The 18546-nt window shown below is 34.6% G+C and overlaps 1 protein-coding gene across 1 annotated transcript in view; it reads left to right on the plus strand.

Moving 5' to 3' along the window:
• Nucleotides 1-9263, plus strand: part of Stat92E (Signal transducer and transcription activator Stat92E) — a 50770-nt gene extending 41507 nt beyond the window's left edge. Inside the window, exons 21-22 of the mRNA XM_068770998.1 lie at nucleotides 7298-7434; nucleotides 8974-9263. Of these exons, the coding sequence (XP_068627099.1) occupies nucleotides 7298-7433 (136 nt within the window). The 3' untranslated portion in view covers nucleotide 7434; nucleotides 8974-9263. The remainder of the gene's footprint in view (nucleotides 1-7297; nucleotides 7435-8973) is intronic.
• The last annotated feature ends 9283 nt before the right edge of the window (nucleotides 9264-18546 follow it).

Raw genomic sequence — 18546 nt, forward strand, 5'->3', positions numbered from 1 at the left:
CTGATGTTATTGGAAACATATGAAAGATATATATATATATATATATATAATTGTTGCTAGAATTGTGGGTAATATTGAGGGTAGTATAATAATTTTAAATAGTAGATTCTAACGCAGTGTTTCCCAGCGTGATTCCCACGCCCCACAGTGAGGCAAAAAAATGAACTCGACACGAGTTTAACCCTTTCGCTTTAATATAAAATTATGTATTATAGATCGTGTAAGAATTTTAAAAAGATTAGGAAACACTATATGAGTTTATTATAAATGTTAGGTGATTCGAATCTCATATTATATATGTGTTGCTGATGTTGGTTAGGTGTGGGCACTGTATTATTGTTTTACCAATTCGAATATAATATTGGGTTGTTCGAAAAGTAATTTGGTTTTTTTTTTGTGTTGAAAATGAAATACGTTCTTCGTATAATTAATAAATATTTAAATCAAATTTATTTTGGCGTTTCTGATCCAACACATTTTGTCATTTTTCTGATAGTAGCATGATTATACGCTCAGGAAATTTTTGAACTTTTCTGGTGAAGAACTCATGCAGGTGATTTTTGACGTGTTCATTTGAGATAAAGGTTTTACCGTGCAAAAAGTTTTGCAGTGACCGGAACAAATAATAACTCTAAGAGGCCAGGTGTGGAGAATATGGTGAAAGTGGTATTACATCCCATCCAAACTGTAAAAACTTTTGGCGAGTGATCAAACTTGTAGGAGGTTAAATATTTAATGGAATCAGGCGTTACCTTGCGGAAGTCCATTCCAAGTAAAAAAGGACCAATATTTAGCCACTTCACATGCAGTGGTAGTCGTGCAACAAAGTGCACCGCCCGCCAGCCCGCTGATAAATGCGTATGCGGCAAACAATGCGAATTATACAACTACGTTAAACCGCACTGCATTTGCGGAAGTGGCTAAATATTGGTCCTTTTCTTACTTGTATTAGTTCTTGTATTATCTTGGTGGAACACTACGAGGTTAAACCAAGACCTTTCAGGTGGTCATAAACAGTTGAATTCGATAAATTTGATCACTAGCCGATCACAAGTTTTGTTATTCGCTGGTTTGCATCAGCTAATGCCTTTATCGCGTCTTCATCAGCTTCACCCAATCTTCCAGAACGTGGTGAACCTTCGATATCGAAATTTTGCAGATCAGTTCTGGCACTGGCGAACTGTCAACACATCTCCATATATATAGTTTAACCCTTAATAGCCTAGAGATTCAATTTTGATATCAATCTTTTAAACCGAATGTTCACATTACTATTAGTTTTTTTTATAGGTTGGCTGTACGTATTTTACTGTTGTATAATATTCTTTCCAACGAAATTAAAAAAAATCTATTTTTTCCTTCACCTAGACCCTCAAGCAAACACAGTAATATTAAAAAAAATATCACTTTCGTAAATCAGGTTATTAAGGGTTAATTTATTTCTTGACTCAACAGCATTTTTATCTTTTCTATGGTAGAAAAGTAAAATGACGAAAATGCTTCTTATTGCCCTCCATATTTGAAAGGGCGCCGTCCAAAAACTACTGCTTAAAATCAATTGTACTTAGCTGTCAAAATTTATAATGACAATGCGACTTAAGTGTGAAGTTTGATGTGAAAAAATACAATAAAACCTCTTTCGTGATAAAATGAAATTACTTTCCGAACAACCCAATATAAGCTACATGAGGGCCTTGGGGTAATTAGACCTGGAGCTTTGCATTATTTTTACCATCAACTGAGAGGAAGCAAGAATTTTACATAGTACACCAATACCTCGATTTGCATCGTTTCGTTTTTTTCGGAGTTGCGTCGCTGCTTAATTAGTAATAATTTTCACTGTGCGTCGTTAGATTTTCGAGGTTGCGTTGTTTTGGGTTCGAGTGTTTAATTTTGTTTTGAAATTTTCTTTTTTCTAAAAGATGGCAACACTTTTGTTTCTAATTGCGCCATGCACCAAAACTCGGGGATACCCTTTCTAACTAAAAATCAAAGCAATTTTAATACAGATGTTTTTTTCACTTTGTTTTGCTAATTTTAAGAGTTCAGTTTCAATTAAGTAGTGTGTTGTGCTTATTTTAAAAGAGAATAATAAATTTATATAAATGTTTACTTTGTTCGATTTTCTTTTTAAAAAGTTGTATTTTCGTGACCCTGGAACCTATTTTCGACCTTTACATGGCTTGCTATAGAAAATCTTAATTCACTTTGCGTCGTTTCAATTTGCGTCGTGTTCTTTTGGAACGTAACCACGACGCAAAGTGAGGTATTGGTGTACTATGTCTAGAGTAGTAGAGCTGGAAGGCTTTATAGTGGTTGCTACAGACCGGTAGTGGCATGGTCAAGGTGGCAGGAGGTCGCTGGATACGGGCAGAACCGTTCATCGTGGCGGTCTTTGGATTCTGGTTTTTATTTCACATGTCTGACATATCAGGCGTATTCAAGAAATATCTTTACACAGTACCTATGAAGATATAACTTCGGTTACATAGGGACTATGGGAGCCATGACAAACTATATATATATATACATATACATATATATACAAGTATATTTATCCAACGTGAATGTTTACACCAATATTAACGTGGGAAAGGTACTACATAAATACGAATAATTAAGAGATGCTATACAATATCCTATTTTAAAGGCGAAGGAAGTACTATGATATTATTTTTAAGTGCGTTAAGCATTAAGATATATCATTGATAAAGATTGTGGATATATATGTGTGTATAGATAAAACAAGGTGATTCTTATAACGCGGGAAATACCCACATAAACCAAGATTTAATAATTTGAGTGATAGCGCGTTATACGAGTGCTCGATGTTGAACTTACACACCGTGTTATAAAGTTGATTGTTTATTGGTTAATATTTTTTAAATTGGCAACACTGTTCCATGTAATCGATAAGAGAATCTGATGTATCTATGAGGAAATTGTGTGAGTGAGACAAAACAATGTATAACTTGGTTAGAGTGAAAAGGATGTGACTATTTTAGGCTATAATATAAGTGTAGGTTAAAAATATCTGCAAAATGATAGGTATCGAATATAAAAGACTATTGACTTGATATTTGAATTTAAAAATGTTGATAGAAATACAGTAAACTGCGATAAATATTGCACATCGACTTTTGGAAAGAGACAATCGGCTAATTTCGGCTTCGTAGAGCATTATCTCTGTCGCACAATACCTATGTAACGTTTTGTCAGTTGTATTTCGTGCGATAGAGACAACGCCGATTGTCTCTTTCCAAAGGTCGATGTGCAATATATATCGCCGGGTACTGTATTAAATAATTTGTGAAATTCTTTAATAAACATATATAGCATATACAGTATGATTGGTTATAGATGTGAAAAGCTTTAAAAGTTTATTGTCAATTTTCGTTCGTAATTATAATATAGCAAAAAAATTAATTATTATCTGTCTGTGCAGACTGTATTGATAAAAGTTATTTGCGAGTCGCATTCCATTACATTATGGTAATCAAAAACTGTAATCAAAAAGTAAGATGAAATGTTTATGTGTAACTGGTACGAAGGCGGGTATTTTTAAACGGTTTTATTTAGTTCGACCCGTACGGAATTTATTTATTTGGGTCAAAATTAGAAATTGAAATTTAAGCACCTTCCCGTCGTCAGATTGATCTGAAATTTGGTACACACATTTAATTTAGATGACAATACAATACAATATAATAAAATCAATAACATTATAAATCTAAGATGGCCGCCGATACAAAATGGCGGATTACGTATTTTTACTTAACCCCCTCAATATCAAATGAAAGGGCTACACTAGTAAACACGATGATTATGTCAAAATTTAAAATTCAAGATGGACGCCGTTCCAATATGGCGGACTAGGTACATATTTTTCCACAACCACCACAATATGGATATCAAAAAACCGTTTAACTTAAAAGTTTTTTAAATGTATTTATTTTCATCCTTTGTGGGTAGTTGTTTCTATAACATTAGCCAAGCGTCTGTCTGTTAAAAGTTGTAATATCACTTGACTCAGTTCAAACTATTTTAAAAGATGTTTTGTGTCTAAAACCCGTCAAGTGTGGATTGGTCGATGTTACACTGCATTGGTTCTTCGCGACTTCACCGAAAACTCGACACATATCGTTCATCGACTTACTTACTCCGCTGGCTCAGTGACCCAAAGTGGGTCTTGGCCTCCGAAGCGAGAGACTTCCACTTTCCTCTATCTTGCGCCATCGTCTGCCATTTGTTGACATTCAATTCGCGCAAGTCTGCCTCAACGCGATCGATCCAGCGATACCTGGGTCTACCCACTGGTCTTCGACCCCTCGGTTTTTCCAGGTACGCTACCTTCACGCTCCGATCCGATCCCATTCGCTCCAAGTGACCAAGCCAGCGGATTCGTTGAGCTTTATATTCGCCAATGATATTTGGCTGTGATACTAAAGTCTCAATTTCGGCATTCTTTCGGAGCCTCCAAGATCCGTCCTGATTTCTCGCTGGTCCCAAGATCTTCCGCATGATTTCAGCATGATCGTTCATCGACACGTGAGGAAAATTAAATTAAAGGTTTTGAAGGCTGTACCGGAAAAAGGCTCGACTGTTTCGCGGATTGAAAGATGCGTTGGCGAAATTGCGTGATGAAATTGATTTGGAAGAATAAATAAATAGTTTATATTTTATAAACAAATTCACTTTACTTTTTGATCGCAGTATTATTTTCGAATGACTATTATATTTTGCTGACAAGCTTATTTCTCCCCATTTTGGGGGCATTTCCGTTCGTTTTTCCTGTTTTGTTTGGGGCAGGGACATCACAATTTCTGTTTGAATATTTTTTTAAATTCTTTTTAATCTTCACAATTTCTTTCATTCATTTCGTTTTAACCTTCTTATACACATTTCCTTATCACATTTGGTTTTTATTACGTCTTTCTTTAACAATTTTCAATTTACAATCTAACGAAGTATTAAAAACTATTACATTTATAACCAATCGTTGTGTATATTTATAAAAGTGAAGGCGGTGCATCCATATTTAAAGATTAAAGTTGGTTTATTTTATACTAATGTTATGCCGTTTGGACTATCCCTGGAATTCACGATACGTGTACACTAGAAACAGGTTGGTTCACGCTAAGTGCATTGATCGTTCTGTGACCAAATTTATAATAAATATTATGGCATTAAAAATATATAGATTTAAAAAAAAATATATAAAATAAAAATGGCCTATGTTACATATCATCATCAGGTTCAGTCATCTTAAAGACTAGCCGGAACAAGACAGACAGATGGATAGAATAAAAATTGGTGTATGTAACATATATTGTTTGTTTAACACTTTGGGGCACGCTGATATTAAAAATGTCGCACTTTTTTGATGCGTAATAACACATGGTGGGACATTTCTTTACCCATCTGGAAATATTGGAATAGTTGCATGCTCATACATTTTTTTCTGAACTTTATTATTTAAAGTAATTGGCAACACCATTAGCATTTTTTAAAAATATACACGATTGCAATGGCAAGGTTTCTCATATGGTTGATCAAGTGTTGAAACCGAAATTTTTTTGTAGTTAATGACAATTAATTTTTCTACACACCAATTTTGTTAAATATAGAACGAAATAAAATTTATGTGCGATTGGTATTTTTAATTTCTTAAATTCCGTGCCTCAAAGGATTAAATTGCAAAGCGATATTTCGGTGTTGTTTGTATTGGGGGACAGTAGATATGCCTTGGCAACACTGGCGTCATAATTTAAAAAAAACCGTCCATAGACGTCAACTTTGACGTATGATAATTTTTTTTTAAATTTCAAATCGATAATCACACCTGTTTCTATGCGGCATGTTAGTTATTTTTTAACTCATACTCCTGTCCAATGCAAAACTAGTTTGAATGTATGCCGAAACCGCTGTACCTAGCTTAGGACAGCGCGGCGGAGTGATGAAGGTATGAAGAAACGGAGCGCCCGATACTCCCCCCTCGTCGCATACCTAAGGCGCGGTACAGCGGTTTCGGTAGCACTGTATTAAATAAATTTTATCAAGTAACGAACGTGTGGACCCGCCTTTACAATGTCGCCGAAAAAAAAGAACCAATTGAATGTAAATGTTGTTAGCTATTGTATTAAAATTCTGATCTAATCAATTTTAACAATTAATAAGATGTATTTTGATGTGAAATTTCGATGTATTTATGAATTATATGTGAATTTAAAATGCGTTGTTGTTATTTAAAAGAAAAAAGTTGTTTTTGAAAATAGTTTGAGATGTGAAAGACAACTTTTTTGAATATCCTTCGCGAAAATGCAACACAGACGGTCGTTATATTGTAAATATAAGGTTATTGTTTTTTAATTTTTTGTTTAATTTCGGAGTTATATTTAGTCTGTATACCCGGGCAGATGTTAAGCCTTTTTTTATGTCTGTGATGCCATTTTTGGCGGGGAATTAGTTTGTCAGTGCGTGTGGTTTTTTTTTAATTTTCTCATTTGTTGTAACGACCGTCAAATAACGTGTTGCATTTTCTGTTTTTTCCCGATCCGATTTCCTGCCGGGCGACAACGACATCGCATCGACTACACACTCAACATATTTTAAACCTTCAACAAACACATGTACATAAAATAACACATTTTTACACAAAAATATTCTTTATGGTAACGTAACAAATAATTGAAACGAAAAAAAAATGGGAAAAATTTTAACGTAATTTTGCCACTACCATTGTCAATAATCTCGCACACAACTCGGAAACAAAAAAAAATACGAATATTTTAACGTAATTTTGCCACTACCATTGTCAATAATCTCGCACACAATTTGGAAAAAAAAATGAAAATTTTAACGTAATTTTGTCACTACCATTGTCAATAATCTCGCACACAATTTGGAAAAAAAAATACGAAAATTTTAACGTAATTTTGTCACTACCATTGTCAATAATCTCGCATACAACTCGGAAACCAAAAAAAAATACGAAAATTTTAACGTAATTTTGTCACTACCATTGTTAATAATCTCGCACACAACTCGGAAACAAAAAAAAAATACGAAAATTTTAACGTAATTTTGCCACTACCATTGTCAATAATCTCGCACAAAACTCGGAAACGAAAAAAAAAAACGAAAATTTTAACGTAATTTTGTCACTACCATTGTCAATAATCTCGCACACAATTTGGAAAAAAAAATACGAAAATTTTAACGTAATTTTGCCACTACCATTGTCAATAATCTCGCACACAACTCGAACACACCGCGACGAGTGTTATTGCGGGCGCAGCTACTTCAGCGCAGCGACACCAGCTCAGACTGAGAGCAGCTTCATGGACAGCGAGCTTTTCGAGCAGATCCGTGCTTTCGAGCCGGACGGTTTGGATGACTTCGACTTCTACAGCGGCAATATGAGCATGAAGTGAGGTGGGTATCGCAAATGGTAGGGGTTTATCATCTGAACACTTAGATGTTTGATAAGTGTGGAAAAACTATATTTAACGTGCAGATGAATGTTTCTTCTTCTCATTTATTACGAATATATCGACACACTTACTCAAATCACTCATCTACTACGTACAATAACATATAACTTACGTGTAAGCTAAGAAAAAAAAATCACTCACGTGATCGGTTACGTGACTTTGATTAGTGGGGGGGAGATGGCATATAAATGGCAGAGCGGTGTCGGACGGAGCTCACTCGGTGTTTGACGCTGGTCGGATTAACATCTCCTAAGGATAGCCCGTGGAGGGGTGAAACGCGTGTAGAGTAGATTAACGGTGGTAGTTGTGTTTCGCATTGTTTACCGCATGCGCATTTATCAGCGGGCTGGCGAGCGGTGCATTTCATTGCACGACTACTGCTGCATAGCGGAAGTAGCTATCTATTAGTTCCTTTCTTAGGATGGACTTCCACGAGGTAACGCCTGATTCTATAAGATATATTTAATGGAATCAAGCGTTACCTCGCGGAAGTCCATCCTAAGTAAGAAAAGGACCAATATTTTGCCACTTCCGCACATGCCGGCATATCTATAAGATATGACAACTGTGTGTTGCCGGTGATGATTTACGGCTGTGGCGTGGTCGTTTTCAATGTGCCTCAATGCTAAAGATCACCTAAAAGGACTGTGGTGCTCGGAATTTCGCTTTTAGATCAAAGCAGAAATGTGGAGATTCGTAGAACTCTCAAGGACGCTGACGTAGCTTTAAAAGTTATTGTCTAAAGTGGCAGTGTTGTGTTGAGCAGAGTGCAACCGACGTTACTGACCACGACTCAGTAAACGGCTGATGATGGTGGTGATGAAGATGATGAAGTTCCGTAAGACAGTAATTTATTAGCACATATTCTGTTCTAGAACGATAATTTTGGTTTCGTTCTTGAAGCGGCGGTCCCTCGTTCTAGATCAGAGTTCCCCAAACTTTTTTGTGTCTTAGACCCTTTGCCATGTTTTTCCGTGTTGGGTAGACCCCCTACATACCTGATATTGATTTCCTGTAAATTTCTAACTGTAGTGAAGTTTAGTGTTAAAAACTTTAAGTAAAAACACATGTTAATTTATACATTTATTAGGTTTTTACAATTTCAAAATGCATTGCGACCACAAAGCGAATACCAACATCCAACAACTTACACAATTTTATAAACATATATAATAATTTTTTTACTTCATAGGTACTTTTATAAATAATGTAAATGTTTTAATATTATCAGATAGTATTATGTAAGTAAATAGGTACTATCAGTGTATGTGTTGAGATCCACTATCGTGGACCCCCATTTTCATTTCATGGACCCCCAATTTTTTTTTCGCTGACGTAGACCCCTTGCAGGTTGTCATAGACCCCTAGGGGTCGATATAGACCACTTTGGGAATCACTGTTCTGCCCCTAGTCGGAACGATTGACACTTAAGTGACAGTGACAACAAAATCACGATTGTTTTTTTTTAATTTTCTTTCAGATGGCGTCCAGAAACAAAATCAGTCGATGATTACCACATCGAGTCAATTAATATAGGGGCTATATTAACATATATATAGATTATGCAAAAAACCGTGCCATAGAGAAAAAATAAAAAATTACGATATATAAATACATATATAATTAACAAAAATGATAAATACGCTTTTATACGTGATTATTTACGTAAATATATATAAATGTAATGAAATTAAACGTGACATATATATGTTAAACTATATATAGACTTTATAATGTAGATATTTTAAGCGCGTGGCACTGAAACTTAAAAAAAACTTTATATTACAATTCAGCACAAGAGTTTTTAATCTGTATTTTTACACAATCACGATTTTGCGCAACTTTTTGACAGCATCGTATTTAATTGTTTAGTATGTTTTTTATTTTTATTTTAATGATCATGTTTAATAAACTTTCGAGTGTGTCTGTTCCGTGTAAACTTTATTAAAAAAAAAAAAACTATAGTTCATTTTAACGAGTGAACCAATTTTTAATCTGTTTTGACTTAATACAAATTCGCGCCATATTATGGTGGCACCTTATTACATTGTTGAATGTATTTTATATTTTTGTTTTAATGAATATGTCTGAGAAATTGTCGTCTACGTATGTTCCGTATGATAATCACTTTTTTTTTTAAAAAAAAACTTAATTTTTGAGTGTTAACACGAAAACAAATAATTTTAATCTGTATTGAGATACGAATTCGCGCTATATTATGATGGCACCTTATTACATTGTTAAATGTATCATATATTTTTATTTTAATGATTATATTTAAGAAAATATGGTGTACGCGTGTTCTGTGTGAAATTAGAATTTTCTAAATAGAAACTTTTTATGTTGCATGTTAAAACAGGCAGAACAATTTTTAATCTGTATTGACTTGACGATTTCGCGCCATATTTTCACAGCACCTTATTACACTGTTGAATGTATTTTATATTTTTATTTTAATGTTTATGTTTAAGCTTTCGTGTATGTCTGTTCCGCATGAAATTCAAATTTTCAAAAAAAAAAATATTTGACTTGTTAACACGAGTACGAATATTTTTAATCTGTATTGTCGACATACGACTTCGCGCCATGTTTTGACAGCGCCTTATAATATTGTTCAGTGTATTTTTAAACGGTTTTATTTAGTTCGACCCGTACGGAATTTGTTTATTTGGGTCAAATTTGGAAATTGAAATTAAGCACCTTCCCGTTGTCAGATTGATTTGAAATTTGGTACACACATTTAATTTAGATGACAATACAATATAATAAAATCAATAACATTATAAATACAAGATGGCCGCCGATACAAAATGGCGGATTACATATTTTTCCTTAATCCCCTCAATATGGGTATTAAATGAAAGGGCTACACTAGTAAAACTCGATGATTATGTTAAAATTTAAAATTCAAGATGGACGCCGTTCCAATATGGCGGACTAGGTACATATTTTTCCACAACCACCACAATATGGGTATCAAAAAACCGTTTAACTTAAAAGTTTTTTAAATGTATTTATTTATTGCATTATTAAGTTTAAGAAGGTATAGTGTACATCTTTTCCGTGTAAAATATGTTGTTTTTTTTGCCAAATATCAAGATTTTTGTGGGTCAATATTTTTTTATTATAACTTTTATAGGTTACATATTTGTTACCGTGCAATTTTCATTGTCTAGATATCAAGCAAGATTTGAAGACTGTAACTTATCAAAAATACCATCCAAAAGTAAAACCAATTGCCCAATATATTTAAATTTTATGCGGTTCAGATGTCTATGATAAATATTGAAATGATGTTTTTACTATGAAGCCAGTGTTCAAATTATTGTTTTTTTTTGTTTAATTATTATAAATACGATTTTTATTTTACAATTGACAACTATATACGTAAATAATAAAGCCTGTTTTTGTGCGGTATATGAGAATATGTAATTTCAAATGAATCGGAATATACTTGATAATATCAATTTAAAACCTACCAACGTTCAATCGACCGTTTAGTTTGTTCGATTTGGGATATGTTCAATATCAGAAGATGAAGGTATATGACGAGTGTGTTTCCGGTGATGACTTATAGTCTCTTAAGCCTCAAGGTTAGATAGAAAGCAATGGACAGAGCTTTGCACGGAGTATCGTTGCAGGGAAAGGAAATCCACCAAAAGGTCACTGACATAGCTCGAAGAGTTGCTCACGTCTGAAGTGGCAGTTAGGGCGGGGCATATGGCTTGTACCGAAGGCCTTTATCAAAGGTTCTAGTATGACCATGAGCAGGTAGACGCTGCGTGAGTAGGTCCCTCAATAGGTAGACCGATAGTTTCTAGATGCGAACAGCGTAAGACTGGTCATATCACGTTGAGGGAGGCTTATGTCGTTCGGCGTGAGGGGCCGTGGCCTCTTTCTGTGAGACTGTCATGGTCCAGAAGGTGGCGGCCCAACGGGATCTGCAGAAGACAGACCCCGCTCGGAGTCAATGCCCACAGCGCAGAGACGCGCCTCGCGATGGCCCTTCGGTGAATGGTGCTCCCTTACCATAAACGGGGCCTTCGGAGTCGCGGTAGTTTAGGGTGGGGGCCCTAAACTCCAACTAGCTTCGGCGACTCGCAGGCGGACGATGGTTCGACGTGATAGCACCACGAGGGTTTCGCGGGTAGCGTATATACGCATACCCCGGGACGGGCTATCTAGATATATACGGATATAGCACGGCGCGAGAGAAAACCGCGTGGCGATCCATGACCAGGAGATACCGCGGTCCCCCGTATAGCGCAGAGGGCGATTACCGGGTGGGGGGGGGGTTAGTGGGTAGGAATCCCACATACCCCTGTCCTCCCCCCAGAGGCGGGGTACCTAGAACTTCCGGAAGATTTCCCCCCAAAACCATAAAAAAAAGGAGGAGGAAGTTATTCGTTGAATCCTAATATTGTAAATTATTCATGATATTACATACCCGTGATATATTAGGTCGCGGAGTTGATTTCATGTTAATATGTTGCAGATTGGTTTTACCATTGTACTTTAAGAAAGCCGAGTTCTTTCTTTATTAGTTTCTGATCTTCATGTGACAAGCACGTAGGGTAGTTATATATTTTCAAAGTGTGGGGTACTTATTCACCGCACAAAAACGGGTAACAGTGTACGTATGTTTGTATATATCAATATACCACTAGCGTGTTATTTGATTTTAACACGTGTATATGTTAAGTGTTTTTATAAATGTAAACGATATCGAGTATAAACTTGTATACCAAATGCAACGTAATTTATAGTATATATCTATATATATTTTTATAAATAAAATGATGAATGTAAAACATTGGAATGGGTTTAGTAAGTAAACATTTGATAGTACGGTGTTCTTGTCTAATAGATGTTGTCAAACTCATTCAAGAGTACATCTACTACATTTGCATCCTCGATAGATTTCCACCAGGATCGGTTGGAAGTGGCCAGTGTCTAGTGCCATCAAGACATTGACAAGCTCGCCGGTCTATTGTCTGACTACCCTCAATACTTACTTTTAACCCTTAATAACCAAGTTTCAATTTTGATACCAATCTTTTAAACCGAATGTTCATATTACTATTAGTTTTTTTTATATGTTGGCTGTACGAATTTTACTGTTGTATAATATTCTTTCCAACGAAATTAAAAAACAAATCTATTTTTCCCTTCATCTAGACCCTCAAGCAAACACAGTAATATTAAAAAAAATCATTTTCGTAAATCAGGCTACTAAGGGTTACTACTACTACTCCGCTAGCTCAGTGACCCAAAGTGGGTCTTGGCCTCCGAAGCGAGAGACTTCCACTTTCCTCTATCTTGCGCCATCGTCTGCCATTGGTTGACATTCAATTCGCGCAAGTCTGCCTCAACGCGATCGATCCAGCGATACCTGGATCTACCCACTGGTCTTCGACCCCTCGGTTTTTCCAGGTACGCTACCTTCACGCTCCGATCCGATCCCATTCGCTCCAAGTGACCAAGCCAGCGGATTCGTTGAGCTTTATATTCGCCAATGATATTTGGCTGTGCTACTATAGTCTCAATTTCGGCATTCTTTCGGAGCCTTCTACTAAGGGTTAAGTAATCTAATTTTCGAGCAGTGGTTGGTAGGCGATAAAGGAATGAGGTCGCGAGTTCGATTCCCGGGATAAAATCTTATTTAATTCACACTTTATGCGTTAATTATATAGATTACTACTACACACAATTTACCAGAAGATGGGCAGTAGCATCCTCTGAGTAACAATACCATATTGCGATAGCCAAGCGTGGCGATGCTAGTATATGCCCCATAGATATATATCTGGGAGGCAATTTTCTGTCAACCGTAGATTGAAGCCTACATATAAAATAATTATAATATTTATATGAAATATCTAAAGAACGAGCGCTTTACAAAATTTAAATTCTTCTAATTCGAACTTCAATTTATTTTTCTTAAAATATGCGGGTAGTAAGTAAAATTATGTTACACCAAAAAGAGCATTTCTAGCCACATTTAATTTTGTGTCAGCTGAAAAAAATACTATATGTGAAGAGTTTGGTGAGCCCTGGCATCACGAATTTAGATTTTTCATGTAGGTAGGAATTCTGATACCTTTTTATAACAGCGTTTTACATTTTTTAATTTTCGAACAAACTATCAGAGAGTAATTTTAAAACGCAAAATGGAATAAAAAATCGGTTATATTAACGCCTAAACAGATGACGTACGGAATAAAAACTGGTTATCAAATGTGGGTAGTCGTAAAATCAAAAAAAAATATACGTACTCTCTTTTTTTATTTACTTTATTGTATATATATTATATAAGAATGCGTTAATATGCAATAAAACAACCAAATAAGGGTTTTATGTTTATATAAAATGTACCGAGAGATCGGTTTGTTATTTGCTTTGAGTTTCTTACATTGATGTATTAGGGAAACCGGAAAGTAATGTCGTTTCTGTCGAAATATACAGAAAAACCGATTGATTTGTTACCGCTCCGGCATTGATTTTGTATACTAGACGACAAAAAGTTGTTGATAACGAAGATGAATGTATTGTTGATTAGAAATAAAAACTTTTTAAAAATGTAGACATGTGAATTTAACTTAAGATAGCGACATTACTTTTCTGTCCCCCAAATAATTTGGATATATGTAAGATTTACATTGGAGCTCCCTTTCGGTAATAGAATATAGTTAAGTCAATAAATTTGTCAATTTTTTAACATGCTAAAATAAGGCGTTTATTCAATAGATCCGCATGTTTCACGAATTTTATCTTAGAAAACCTTTTATTTGTCTACCCTCTGAAATAGATGATAATAAGTCGTTTGTGATCTAACGTGGCCTTATCGAATTTGCAGTTGAAATTGAGGGTAGTTAGATAAAAAATAAAATTTACCGCCATCACGAACTACACAGTGCCTTTATAGTAAGTATTTCAGTCAGTGTTGCCATTTTATAATTCATCTACGAATAAAATTGAGTATAAATATTGAGGGTAGAATTAAAAGTCAATATGATATGTTCTAAATGTAAATGTATGCTAGTTTTAGCTAATACATAATTTTACTAATGGTTATAATGTATCCTCACATATTTCTTGCGTTCCAATATTAACTCTACCGACATTTAAAATTAGAAACTAAATAATGTATAACGAACTATATAACATATTATAAGAAGATTAATTTTGGGCACCAGAAAAAACGTTCCTTTGAAATTTTTCAAATTCAAAAAGGAGTTTTTAATATCTACCTCCACAGGCAGTTTCAGCACTGATGGTGCATTTGTAGTTTAGTTAATGGATCAAACAATATACAGGTTTCTAAACAGAATAACACTAGCAGCCAACACCTTATGTCACTCTTTGAAAGCTTTCTGTGCGACACAAATGCTTTTACAAGCGATGACACCATTACTATTTTTTCAAGATTACCCTACATTTCTAATAATCAGATGCAAGAGTACCTTCAATTACGTACGTGAATAAAATTTATTGAACCGTATACGTACTGGGTCAACCTTTTACGTTTTTATAGATCATACTGGATGGCCCTAGAATAATGTATTATATTACATGAGTTTGAAGCCTGTATCTAAATTCGTATCAGCGTTTCTTAATCATTTTGATAAGTGGAACCCTATTTACAAGACACTTTTATTGTGTTACCTCTGGTTTTTTTCAATGGTATGCTTTTAATGTAACATTATATAAATGCATTTTATACGACCAAATTGACAGTTATTTTGAAAAAAAAAATCTTTAAAAGATATTCAAAAAATGAAAGTTGAATTCTTATGTCAGGTTCGGCATCAGTTCATATCGGCAGGTGAGTATGATACTCGTATATACACAGAGTGTTGATAAATAAAGAATTGAGTCGGGGATTTCCCGTAGTTATACCAGGGCTGGTTTTAAATAAGTAAAATTGTCGTTGGCGCCGTAACAATTCGCGACGACAGACTATCGCATTTCGTATATCGAGATTATAATATTTTTTTATTACTTCCTTGAATGTTGTAAGAAGCGTTACTAAAAACATGATCTTAACGTTCGTGCAATCCCTAAGTAATCCACACGGAACTACAGTTTTCAGAGTTTAAGAAACGCTGATTAAAATCATTTATACTCTATGTATAGCATATATTAATATTGTACTAAAGTATGATATATCCAAAACAATATAATAGGATATTTTGAAAATGTTCGATTGCCATTCTATATTAAATATTTTTGACATCCCTACAAATATCTACACCGAATAGTGCAAATCGATTCATTCGCCCGTAAATAAAGTGATTATAAATGTAATGTTTATTTTTATAATCTGTTTAACATATAAATATACCTAAGTCAGCTGGTTTATAATGTAGTGAAATTGTGTAATAATCACATTGTTTGTACTTATATTAATTACATAGCCTTTAGCTAAATAATCAATGTCACTTTGACAATGTCAAATTGACAGCTGTCAGTGTCAGTTTGACAGCTGTCAGTGTCAGTTTGACAGCTGTCAATGAATTTTATTGCCCAGCGCTGTTCTATGTAGCTTTGTACACGTAAGCCTAAATAAAAATTATTACTGTTAACTATTCGTTTCATTTATATTCATATTATATACCTTTCGCAATAGGTGAAATTATCTTTTATTCATGTTTATAGCTTCAACTTTATCTAAAATAGATAAAATAATAAATGAAAAAATAAAGATGGTTGTTGAACATATTAATATTGAAATAACGTAAATTTTTGTACACGTATATTTTTATAAATAAAGGGGAGATTAATTATAAATGTGAAAGTTTTAAATGGTTCAATGTATAGTTCGATTACTGTCAACAATTTCTATTAAAAATCAATAATATTATTTATTTGAGAAATTTTACATTTTGATTGGAAAAAGGTGTAAAAGGCTATCTGTTGGCAAGTGAGTTATGCATTCATCCCTATAAAGTTTTCACATTTATAATGGGTCAAGCTGTACATAACATCTTAATGTCAACGTTTCCTCTGGCACCCAATATTAAAGAAAATGCAATAAAATACTAAATAAAAATCTGTTATAAATACAGTGAATTATTAACACGTTCCGTGCCGCGGCAATTTTTGAAGATTTGCCATTCGGGTCGTGTCAAGCGTATACGACCCACACTTTAAAGATTAAAAAGTCGCTTAAGACGTATGCTTTATACTTTTTCAATACTGCAAAGCTATTAGCGGGAAAAAGTTATAAATTTTAATATTCATTACGTACGCGCATATGTGATATGGAGTTATCTATATTCAACCCTTCAATTCATTTGTTTAACCCTTAAATGCATGACTTATACTTTCAAGAAATATCTTGCAGATAAGTACACTACAATGTATGTTTTTATGCTTATTTATTTAAAAAACCTTATGTTGCAGACATAAAACGCTATGCATATACTGTACACAATCGTATTCAAAGTGGCAGTGGCAGTTTTTCGTCATTATGCATTTAAGGGTTAAGAATTCTTTGTTTTTTTTTTATGAAAACTGCAAATGGCCTGAACGGAAACTGCAGCGGGAGTCGTATATGCCCCACATGGCATGGAATGTGTTAATATGGTTTCTGGTAAAATTAGAACTGCAAAAGGCGTCTTTTGGTCCAAACTGTCACTGCTGCCCAAATGGCATTTGTAGATTTGCGGGTTTGAGGTAGACTGCAGAAGGCGTAACATTATTAGAACTGTAAAAGACATGTCTTTTGGTCCAAACTGTCACTGCTGCCCAAATGGCATTTGCAGATTCCGCGGCTTTGAGGTAGCAGACTGCAGAGGGCTTCTAGCCCGAGGGTCCTATTAAAGTAGCGGAACTTGAAGGCTCCTTGGAAACCTCGGTTCAAGTTGCCATTTACTCCTATTTCAGGTTTTGGAGGGCGCTGACCTCTTAAATCGCTTCTGTGGACGCTCTATGGAGTGACTAAGCTTAATGGCGCCCTTGAGGGACCTTTTTAGTTCGTCACTTCTCAATAATGCCCTCTTAGCATTCAAAGCGAGACATTGTTGTCATACAATCGTTAGTGTAGTCTGTCTTAAGAACTGGACATTCTTTAGTTTGGTGAGGGTAATCCAACATTTATCTAAGTTAGACAGTTGATAAATAAAAGATTCAATAATATTTCAAATGATTTTTATTCTCAAACAATCAAAAATTAACATATTCACACAACACTATACCCAATAGCTTTGTACAATTGAAATATACACAAATGTTACCACGACCGTCTTTCAAAATTTCCATCTACCCACACTATTTACTGACCCACAAGAAATATTCAACCCAAATATCACAATAGAAACGACTTAAATACAAGATCAAAGCTCACATTTTTAATTACAAAATGCCAAAGCACTTAACCCTTAAATACATGACTTTTATTCATACTTTAAAAAAATATTTATCTTGCAGATAAGTACACCAAAATGATAGCAAAAATAAAAAAAATATGTTTATAATATTTTTTATACTTACTTTTTCAAAAACCTTATGTTGCAGATATACAACACAATGCATTTACTTTTACGTGTAGTACTCATTTTAGGTTTAAGTAGTATGTTGCGGTTTTACATCATTATGCATTTAAGGGTTAAATAAGCGGAATTTAAAAGGTTGATATAATAGATTTCTATAGTAATAAATCAAATATAGTGTCCGATGGCAGAATTCGGATTGCAAAAAAAAAACAACAAACACCCAAAAGGACGCATACTAAATGGTCGTACCTTTTGTAACGAAAAATCGCACCTACATTACGCGAGCGTTTCCCTGCGCCGGCGCATCGGGCAACTTCGGCTATTTCCGGCCGCCGCTTGTCATTGTCAGCTTCACTCGCGCGTTGGACGCACGCTTCTTGCTACTCATTTGCAACGCAATAAGCCTTGTATTATATTCTTTCGCTTTTCCATAAAATTTTCTTTAGTTTGAAAGCCAATTATACCGAACAATATGAATATTTATATTCTAGTTCGTACTTTGAACTTGTTTATTTAGAAAAAAAAAAGACAACTTTGCCTATCTCCGCCATTTTAAG

This window comes from Battus philenor, unplaced genomic scaffold (assembly GCF_028537555.1).
Source record: "Battus philenor isolate CCGP_79_NKW_IND1 unplaced genomic scaffold, ilBatPhil1.0.hap1 SCAF_30, whole genome shotgun sequence".
NCBI classification, from domain to species: Eukaryota; Metazoa; Arthropoda; class Insecta; order Lepidoptera; family Papilionidae; genus Battus; species Battus philenor.